Source organism: Phacochoerus africanus, chromosome 3 (genome assembly GCF_016906955.1).
Source record: "Phacochoerus africanus isolate WHEZ1 chromosome 3, ROS_Pafr_v1, whole genome shotgun sequence".
Taxonomy (NCBI): Eukaryota; Metazoa; Chordata; class Mammalia; order Artiodactyla; family Suidae; genus Phacochoerus; species Phacochoerus africanus.
In genome coordinates this window covers 14,446,493-14,457,472 of record NC_062546.1, presented here as the reverse complement: position 1 = coordinate 14,457,472, position 10,980 = coordinate 14,446,493, and the positions used below count along the sequence as shown (strand labels likewise).

The following is a 10,980-nucleotide window of genomic DNA, read 5'->3' as shown; positions in this document are numbered from 1 at the left end:
GATGCTTGAAAAACTGGAGGACCAGATAGTATGGAGTTTACATGCTGTGGGGATGACACGAAACACCAGCAAATAAAGAGAAGGAGAAACATACAAATGCCTATGTAAGATAACAAAGGATATTGATACGAGTGCATATAGAGATGATAAAGCAATTTGATACGATAGATCAGGGGTCAGCAAACATTTAAAGAGCCACAGGGTACATATTTCAGATTTTCTAGACCATGTAGTCTCTGTCTCAACTACTCAAATTTCCCATTACAGCCAAAGAAGTCAGAGACAATACTCGAACCAACATCTGCGGCAAGGGTCCAACAAACCTACTCACAAAAGCAGGCCGGATTCGGCCCACAGACTGGAGCTTGCTGCCTCCTGTGATGGAGTGGAACTAAGTGGGATGGGACACTATTAGGCAGAAAAGTCAGGGAAGGCTTCTCCAAGGAGGTGCCATTTGAGCTAATGCTCAAAATAACGCCAAGAAGCCGGCCACGCGGAGGCTTGAAGGAAGAGAGTTTCCGGATGTGGGAACAGCAATGGTGTTGCCCTGAGGTGCAAATCAGCCTCGTGCCTCCCAGGCGCTAAAGCCCCTGCGGCGGGGAACTAGTGAGGGAGGAAGAGGCTGGTCAGTCGAGGCTTTGTGACCCAGGCAGGAATGAGAGCGCAGACTCACAGGGAAAACTAAAGAGCGTTTCATGAAGGTAGAGCGAGGACTTCACTAAGGGAAAGATGACGACACCCGCACAGGCTTGTACCTGGTAGAAGAACGCTGAGTCCCTCCGGAGCACAAGGTCCCCCACACCGGGGAACTCGGCCCCGGCCAAGTAACCACAGGACTGAACATCCGGGCCTCTCTCTCCCCGCCCACTTTGGACCGCCCACCCATGCCTCCCATTGGCTGAGCCCAACCAGGAGTCAGAGGTCAAGGAGCCAGGGTGATGGAGTCAGAGGTCAGACTCCTGCGAAAGCGAGCAGGTGAGAGAAGGGCGGGGAATGACCTCGAGGGAAAAGCGGGGAACACCAAGCCCACAGGGGAAGGAGCTGCGATTTTATGATAACTTCAATGGGAATGGAGTTGCCATCAAATATGGATTACCTATCAATTTTTTTTTTTTTTTGTCTCTTTGCCATTTCCTGGGCCGCTTCCGCGGCATATGGATGTTCCCAGGCTAGGGGTCGAATCAGAGCTGTAGCCGCCAGCCTACACCAGAGCCACAGCAACGCAGGATCCGAGCCTGCCACCTACACCACAGCTCACGGCAACGATGGATCTTTAACCCACTGAGCAAGGCCAGGGATCGAACCACTGAGCCACGATGGGAACTCCGGATTACCTATCAATTTGAACTTCAGCTAAACAGGAATCCAGGTCTCTTTCAGATGGCTCTGGGGATACTTATATGAAATCTGCATTTGTTGTTTAGCTGAAATTCACATTGAACCAGTTGTCCTGTATATATATTTTTTTGCTAAACCTGGCGAGCCTAGAAGGGAAACCCCTGAAGGAATTTGAAGTAATCTTCATTCACTCTAATTTAGAGTTTAAAAAATACATGTTTTGATACAATCAAGAAAAAAAAAATGTTTTTGTCTTTTTAGGGCCGCACCCGCATATGGAAATCTCCCGCATATGGAGATTTCTAGGCTATGGGTTGAATCAGCGCTATAGCTGCTGGCCTACACCACAGCCACAGCAACACCAGATCTGAGCTGCGTCTGCAACCTACACCACAGCTCATGGCAATGGCGGATCCTTAACCCACTGAGCAAGGCCAGGGATCGAACCTGCTTCCTCATGAATACTAGTCAGATTTGTTTCCACTGAGCCAGGATGGGAACTCCAAGAAAATTTTAATTACTATAAATAGGTTCAGAGGATTCAGGGAGACATAAATAAGTCCAATTTCAATATGGTCAGGGTGCAAAGTCGCCATCTGCCAGGTAAAGCAGTAGATGCAGATGGGAGCTTGGACAAAGCCCCCACCCCGCCCATCCCCCACAGGCCGGAGGAACTTTGTCTTCACTTTGCATAGCTTGATTCTGTTTATCAAAGACTTTGATGTCCAACATCACATCCCGTCCTATCACATTGCCGCGTGGAAAGTCTCATCAGTAGTTATTACGCAGTTGTTATGCAGATGTAGAAACAGAGGCTCAGAGAGGTCACACAGAGAAAGAGCAGAAGGGCCAAGGTTACAACTCAGGGCTGGGCAACTCCAAAGCTCTTTCCCCTCGGCCCCACTGCTCTCTCTTTGTCCAGGTGTCTAGGGGCCTGTCTAGCCATGCTGGCTGCTTGCTGGGTGTCAAGGTCAGGATGGAGTTCCCCTGGCCAGCTGCTGGGCTTGGTGCCTGTTGTATCTTCGCTGGAGCCTGGCCTGAAGGTGGCGGACCCTCCTTGCCTCCTGGGTCTTGAAGAAGGAGGCAGCGATGCTGTGCCGCAGGCGGCGGGCATAGGTCTCCAGGAGGACCGTGGAGCAAGCCACAAGCTGCAGGGCGCCAGCAGCCAGTGGGGCAGCTGTATGTGGGCGCTGGGCGGGCAGCAGCGGGCAGCCGGGGGCGGTAAAGCGCAGCTCCCACTGGAAGGAGTGGTGGGAAGAGAGGAAGGGGCTCTCTGGAGGCAGCTGGTTGAAGAGGAAGGGGATGAAGCCCAGGACAGTGTATGCAGCCTTCAAAAAGGAGGAAAAGGCCGAGTCAGCAAACATACCCCAGCCACTCCCTTTCTCCCACCAGAGACAGATAGATGCTCATGGGACTGGAGGGGGCCAACTTTCCCTGACATCATCTGCAAAATGGGTGCAAAAGGAACTCCTGCCTCCTGGGGTTTGAGGAGGGTCAAACAAGATCAGAAATCTGAAACAGGCTTTTTGAGAAAAAAAAAAAAGTACCATACAAAGCTATTTTTATTATTGTTACTCTTTGCGGAGAATATTTTTGAGAAAACCAGCTCATGCTTATCAGCACTTACTCTTTGCTGAGCCCTTAGTGAATACATCAGATGTTCTAGTCCATGGAATAAGCACAATTTTATGAGGTTGATGCCATCAGGAGCATCATTTAACTTAAGGTCATACTGTGGGTTACATGTGGCCCACCCAGGCGTCAGTCCCAGCCAAGGTGGCCCTTAGTTTCCTGCTCATAAATAAGCATCGGCCCTACAATTTCTTTTCTTTCTTTCTTTCTTTCTTTCTTTGCTTTGTAGGGCCACACCTGAGGCATATAGAAGTTCTCAGGCTAGGGGTGGAATCAGAGCTACAGCTGTTGGTCTAGACCACAGCCACAGCAACACAGGATCCAAGCCATGTCTGTGACCTACATACACCACAGCTAATGGCAATGCCGGATCCTTAACCCACTGAGCAAGGCCAGGGATTGAACCCACATCCTGATGAATACTAGTTGGGTTCGTTACCACTGAGTCACAATGGGAACTCCAGGCCCTACAATTTCCATGGGGCATGTTGGAGCAAGAAGGATGGTGTCCACAGAGGCAGGGAGGTCAGAGGTTAAGCTTTTGAAATTTGGAGCCTGACTTCTTGGTTTGGATCCTGGTTTTAACCAAAGATAACTTCCCCATTAAGCACAGTGCTGGGGACCCATAGTACTTTTAGGAGCCTATGAAACTGTTTTATTTTCTTTTGAAATCAGAATTTAAAAATGAACTTTTAGGGAGTTCCCATCATGGCTTGTGGAAAGGAACCCCACTAGTATCCATGAGGATGTGGGTTCCATCCCTGGCCTCACTCAGTGGGTTAAGGATCCAGCATTGCCATGAGCTGTGATGTAGGTCACAGACACAGCGCAGATCTGGCGTTGTTGTGGCTGTGGCACAGGCCAGCAGCTGTAGCTCTGATTCGAACCCTAGCCTGGGAACTTCCATATGCTGCAAGTGCGGCCCTAAAAAGCAAAAAAAATTAAAAAATAAAAATGAACTTTTAGGAGTTCCTGTTGTGGCTCAGTGGCTCAGTGGGTTAAGAACCCAACATAGTGTTGATGAGGATGCAGGTTTGATCCCTGGCCTCCCTCAGTGGCTTAATAATCCAGTATTGCTGCAGGCTGTGGCACAGGTTGCAGATGTGGCTTGGATCCCATGTTGCTGTGGCTGTGGCATAGGCCTGCATCTGAAGCCCTGATTCAACTTCCCATGTGCCACAGGTGTGGCCTTAAAAAAAAAAACAACTTTCAAATTGAAGAATATGTTTCACAATATAATAGTAATATATTTATCATGATATCAACAGTCATTAATATTTTTATGGTGAAAGGAGTCCATGAGAGTAGGGCCCACCAATGTCTCAGAACAGCCCTGGTTTCTGCACTTACAGTTTGGATGAATTTGGGCAAATTCACTAACTTCTCTGAGCCTCAATGTCATCATCAGTAAAATGACAGTGATAGTAGTTCCTGTCTTATAGACTCAAAGTGGTGATTAAATGAGCTGTTTTATTTTCATCAGTTCTGGGATTCATTTTCCCCCCCCCATATTTTAATATCTTTGAGCTCAAAGTGTGTCTTCAGAGTGATATGACTCATTACTGATTTGAGCAGTTGTGCCAACACATGCTTTCGAGTCAGAGGGTGCCAACAGCAAAACTTGCAGGGTAGGTGTCCACAATATGGAAGAAAATGCTGGAAGCCATACTGGAGCATCACCAGTGCTCTTGAAGGCACGGAGAAGAAACAGGATTAGCTGAAAAGCCGAAGACACTGACAACTCAGCCAGAGTCATGAAGAGTTAGGCTTGAATAAAAGGGTATGTCAGGAAAACCTTCCCAAAATTACTTCACTATTTTTCTTGTTAACTACTCATGAGAAAGAGGATAAAATAAATCTAGCTTAAGTAATCAGTCAACGACTTTATACAACTACAAATACAATTGTAAATGATAAGAAGGCATTGTGTCACGGGTTAATTGACAGCATTTTCTTATCTGATGCTGCATAAAATGATGACATGACTTGCAATCAATGGCATCATAGATTTGCTGAAATAAAGATCAGGTAACATAGCACATTGCCTGACATGTTTATTTACTGTGACTGATGTTAAGAAATGCACCTTATGAAGAAAATTTTCATAGAACAATACATCCTTCTATCACCTGCAATATACTCTAATAAATTTCTACTTCTAGTCTATACTACTTCATGTATAAAAAAAACCCCAGTGACCCCGACCCCCTAAAGTGATTAAATTGATCAAATTGGTTCCACGCAGTTTGAAAGACACTTGCCCAGTACATAATAAGTGCTCAGTAAATATTGGCTATTAATATGATTAGCTCAGGGTCTGACATTTTGGTATGACTTTTGTGTGAGATCTCACTAATAAAAATAAAAAGATTTGGAGTTCCCATTGTGGCTCAGTGGGTTAAGAATCTGACCCAGGATCCATTAGGATGCAGGTTTGATCCCTGGCCTTGTTCAGTGGAATAAGGATCCAGTGCTGCCATGAGCTGTGGTGTAGGTCACAGACATGGCTTGGATCTGGTGTGGCTGTGGCAGAGGCCAGCAGCTGCAGCTCTGATTCAACCCCTGGCCTGGGAACTTCCATTTGCCAAGTGTGACCATAAAAAGCAAAAAAGAAGAAGAAAAAAGAAAGATTTGTGCCCAAAGAAAAGAATAAACACCACAAAAATGGATGAGATAGTAAGTTTTTCCAATAGCAAATAGATAGTAAATATTGTATATGTTACTATTAAAATAGCCAATATTTTAGGCTTTGCCAGCCATACAATCCTTTGGCAATTATTCAACTTGGCCTTTGTAAGCAGCCACAGACAACACATAAGCAGATGGCATGGCTGATCTGAGACCAATAAACTCAATTTGCAAAAACAGGAAGCTAGCAAGATTGGCCCTTGGGCTGTTGTTTTAGACTCCTGATCTAGAATATTCCTAAGGCCTCCTCCAGTCCGTTATATACAGATGTGAACTCTTAATAATAACCACGATTTGTCTCATATCTCCTATGCAGCACAGAGCCTACTAGGTACTTCTAGAGACTACAGCCTTTTAAGACTTGAGTGGCGATGATTGATCCAATTTGTACAAGTGAGAAAAATGAGGCTGGGACATGCTGCCACACGTGAAGAGTAATTTTGGTGGGCAAATTATTTTAATGCCTGAGTATCATTATCCACACCTGCAATCAGGGGTGAGGCCAACCCACTGCATTGGGCTGTTGTAGGAATTAAATGAGTTCACCTGCAGAGGCCTCTGGATCCCATTGCTTGTCCAAGGACCACAACTTGAAGGCAAGTAAAATTCAATTTTGAATCAGGGTTTAAAAAACTCTATCCTTTCCCTCAGGGAAATGACTCTTTGCCCACCTTCCCATCACTACACTTACGTCATACTTGATGGTGAGTGTGATGGGCACGGTGGGCAGCTTCTGAGCCCAGTCCACAGCTGCCTGTGCCAGGAGAAAAGCCACATGGTCCATGGCCACTGTCACAGCTGTGGCCATCAGAAGCAGGGTGAGCATCCCCAGCTTTAGGGGACAATTCAGCAGCTCCCTCTGGGACAGCCTCGGCCGGGTCGCCCAGAGCAGCCAGGCTGGCGGGGAGGCCACCAAGTGTGTGGCCCCGACCTCTGCCAGTTGCTGAGCCAGCTGCCGGGTAGCATAGACGTTATCAAACTGCAGGTTGGTCAGGTAGCGGTGGAGGTACCAGGCCGAGTCCACCAGGAGACCCAGCGTAAAGAGCCCCGTGACCGCCCGCTGGGTCCCCAGCACTGCCACACGGGCCAAGGACTCCAGGCCAGAGAAGTCATCCAGGACCTGCTGAGTGACCTTGAGCATGTGGAGCCTGAAGGCAGAGCCATTGCCTTGGGCCTGGAGTGTCAGGCCTTGGCTGCCCACTTGGCCAGCAGGGCGCAGAGCCTGGGATGCTGCATGCAGCTGGTGAGTGGTGTTGAGCAGACTCTCCAGAGAGCCCTCAGTGACACACCTCAGCACCTGCCCAGCTGCGTGCATGTTGGCCAAGACGTTGGGCACCACAGCAATGGCCAGGGTGGCAGTACTCCAGGAGAGGAGTAGGCTACGGCCCTGCTCTGTGCCCAGGGTGGGCACACTGAGTGCAAACACGCAGCGGGCAGGAGGCACCAGGCTCAGGCCCAGGAAGACCAGGAGGCCACAGACAGTGGCCACCATGGCTGAGGGTCCTAGAGGATAAAGCAGCAAGGATGCCAGCCATTGGTAGGTCAGACCTGTGGCGGCAATGGCCAGGCAACCGCACAGGAGGAGCTGGGTGAGCAGCTGGCCACAGCTGCTTGGGACAGGCTGGGAGAAGGCAATCCAGGCAGCTTGCAGCGGGGCAAGGGCCTTGCAGAGCCCCTGGGACCAGAATCTCCACCTGCACACAAGGAAATTGGAGGGACCTCTATCAGAGGGGTTTGGGAGATCCATGTCCACCCAATGCCCCTGCCCTACAGACTCTTCAACTGCTAACAGCCTCCACCCCTTTAGCCACAGGGGTGGGCACTGTTTTCAGGTGGGCCAATCAGAGCAACCCACCCCAAACCCACATGACCCACGCTGAGCCAATCAGAGCCTTCCCTGGGATTGTTCTCACTGAATTGTCAGGGAAGAACGCAGTCTCTCTCTCTCTTTTTTTTTTTTCCATTTTTTTTATTACTCAAATGAATTTATCACATCTGTAGTTGTATAATGATCATAACAATCTGATTTCACAGGATTTCCATCCCACAGCCCAGGCACATCCCCCCACCCCCCAAGAATGCAGTTTCCAAGCAGTTTCCATGCAGTTCCTGAGGATGTGAGGAGGAATGTCTGGGCTGCTTGTGTCTGGTGAGGGCAACGGGCCCAAGGGAACGAAAGAGTCACAGAGAGAGAAGCACAGATGACAGAGAGAGAATGAGAAAGAGAAAAGGGAAGGGACTCTATTTCATTTGAATGTGTGGCCTTGAGCAGCTCACTGTGTGACTCTGGACTTTCCTTCTTTGTGGAGCATCGTGTCTTCTCTATAATTTGGAGGATGGGGAGAGTGGACCTGCTGACCTCTGAGGAAATTTTCTCCTCCACTGGCCTTATATTTATTCATCCAACAGATATTTATTAAGCAACTACTATGTGCTAGCCACTGGAGAAACAGGAATGATTAAAACAGAGACTTCCTGCGGAAGAGTGATGGCAGAGGGACAGTAAGAAGAGGTTGGTTTCTGGATACATTTTGTTGGAAGAGCCAACACGATTTGTGGACTGATTGGCTGTGGATGTGAGAGAGAAAAGGGAGCAGTCAGGATGACAATGAGGTTTTGTGCCTGAGCAGCTGAAAGCACTGAAGATGCTGAGGAGGTGATGGAAACTGGAAGATGAAGAAGAAGGTATGAAACAGTTGTCTGGGAAAGCAGGAGAATGAATGAACTAGGGAAGTTCTACATGTGCTGGGGGCCCACATGTGGTTAGGGGTGATGCACCGTGATGTTCCCAGCCCCTGATGGCACTTTAATTCGGGAGCAAACCCCCTCCTCCTGTATATATAATTTGTATTCGGAACATGGTAGCTGTTAAAATAATAGCTGATACCATGTACGATATTGGAATGGAAAACCCGTTCTAAGTCATATTGGCGGCCGAGCCTGTGCTGAAAGTTGTAAATAATAAGGAGCCAGCTGCCACACGTTGGGTGCTTCCTCTGGGCTGAGCAGGATGGCATTTCTCATTTAATCCTCACAACAGCCTCTTAGTCATTATTATTACTCCCATTTCACCGATGGGGAAACTGAGGCTCAAATCAATGAGGATTTACCCGAGGTCACGCAGCCAGGGAATGGCAGAGCTTGTGACCTAGGTCCATACCCATCAGACCTGACCGCTGACCGTTTCCTTGCCTGTGGCCCCCCATTGTCCCAAGTCCCCAGACCTACCCGGTCCTGATGAGGGGCTCTGCTGTCTCCCAGGGGGTCCTCATGCTCTCTGAACAGCAGTGGATCCAGGCAGGCTGGTTCAGGCAGTGACGGCACGTGGAGAGGAAGTGGGGGGAATTGTGTCTTCTAGGACTTGGGAAACCCTGTCACTTCTGTTTTTCTGCCTTTAATTAAGTGCTTCTGGTGGCCCTGCCCTGCCCAGGCTAGGCCCACCTCTCAGGGGGTTGGGCAAAGGAAGGAGGCACACAGGAATGGTAGAAGGTGTGGGAGGAGAGAAAAGGCCTTTTTCAAGCAACATCTCTAATCCTGATAGCAGGAAGGCAGAATTAGTCCCATTTTACAGAGGAGGAAATTGAGGCTCCGAAAAGCCATTACAGCTCATTAGGGGTAGTGCTGGGCCTGGAGCTCAGCTTGACTTCCCCTTTCCCTCCCCCTGCACAGTTATGTGCCCCAAGAGGAGCCTGATCCCTAACTCTCAGGGCGTGGGGACCCATAGGAGACCACTAGACTCGGCTACGACTCCCTCAATCCTCAGTGGCTCTGGTCTCCCCCACAGCTAGCTCCCTTCCTGTCTTTATAGCCCAGTGTGGATCTGGCTTTGAACCACAGCTCTGTCCCTCCCTAGCTGTGTGACCCTGGGCACAGGACCTCATCTCTCTCTCTCTCTCTCTGTCATTCTTTCTGTTTCCTCCTCTTAAAAGAGAGTAATGAGGACTTCCTGCTGTGGTGCATGGGGTTAAGGATCTGATTACAGGCATTGGTTCGATCCCTGGCCCAGCACAGTGGGTTAAGGATCCTGAGTTGCCATCTCTGTGGCGAAGGTTACAGCTGCAGCTCAGATTCAGTCCCTGGCCCAGGAACTTCCATATGCCGTGGATGAAGCCAAACAAACAAACAAACAAACAAAAAACTGGAAAGGAAGAAAGAGACGATAAGAACAGTTAACATTTAGGGAGCATTTGCTCAGTATTGGGGCGCGGGGGGGGGGGCTTCTAAATAGCTTTTATTCAAATTCTCTGAATCTTTTCTTCCAACAACCCTTTGTGGTAGGGACTGATTTCTATTCGTCTTCTCAGAAAACAGACCCAGAGGGTGAAGTCCCTTAACCAGGCTGCTCAGCTAATAACGGTGGAGCCAGGATTTCTGGTCAGCCGTTCTGCTGAGCATCAGCGGCTGGGCCCTACTGGCGGGGAGGAAAGACTTCACGAGGTTCATGACGATGCTGGGCTGCATCTGACAGTGTTGAGAGCAGGTGCTCAATCCGCGTGAATTCCCTATCTGTGGGCTCCATCTCAGTCACTGCCCTCAGGTTCATGTTCAGGCTCTTCTGAAAACCAATCCCTGGACAGCAAATCCTCCCCCCTCACCACCTTCCCCCCCTGCCCTGTGTCTCTGCCCAGCACTGCCTGCGGGAGCACTGCCTGTGGGACTACCCGCTCCGGGAGGCCTCACCTGAGCCCCTACAGGATGGATTGGTGTGGGGCAGGGGGAGGGGGCACACTTGGGTGGTATTCCAAGTTCCTGGTCGTTTTCCTTTCTAAGGGCATTGCCTGGGTCACTTCTTCAGGCCTGATGGGGGGTGTCCCACGGCCCAGATAAGGGAAGTGGCATTCTCATAGTCACACAGTTGGATGAGACACCTGTAGCCCTTGGAAGGCCTAACACCCTCCCCGGATCACAGCTCCCCCCAGGAAGCCAGGCCAGCTGCCTAGTCTGGGAAGAAGTGGGCACACAGAGTAGATCAAGAACAGGAAACTCAGGCACCTGCAGGGGCCGCCTGAGGTAAGAGCAGCAGGGGTTGGGTGGGGTTGGGGGGAGAGTGGTGAACTGATACGTGAGGTTCCTTCAGAAAGGGCAGCTTTTGGAGTTCCCCTGGGGCGCAGTGGTTAAGGATCCAGCATTGTCACTGCAGCAGCTCAGGTTGCTGCTGTGGTGTGGGTTTGATCGCTGCCCGGGGAACTTCTGCATGCCATGGACGTGGCCAAAACAACCACGGAAAAGGTCAGCTTCTACTCTGCTCCAGCTGGGAGTTGAAGCCCCTTGAAAATGAGACCAGACATCACAGGATGTCCAGTCTTTCCAGAGATGCCAGTC

General features: G+C 49.6%; 1 protein-coding gene across 1 annotated transcript; it reads right to left on the bottom strand.

Moving 5' to 3' along the window:
• Positions 1 to 1,990: 1,990 nt before the first annotated feature.
• Positions 1,991 to 10,201, bottom strand: OCSTAMP (osteoclast stimulatory transmembrane protein). The gene is given in 5 exon segments (XM_047770169.1): positions 1,991 to 2,255; positions 2,257 to 2,312; positions 2,315 to 2,666; positions 6,350 to 7,352; positions 10,071 to 10,201. Coding segments are annotated over 5 exon segments (1,713 nt in total). The 3' UTR covers positions 1,991 to 2,084.
• Positions 10,202 to 10,980: the final 779 nt, after the last annotated feature.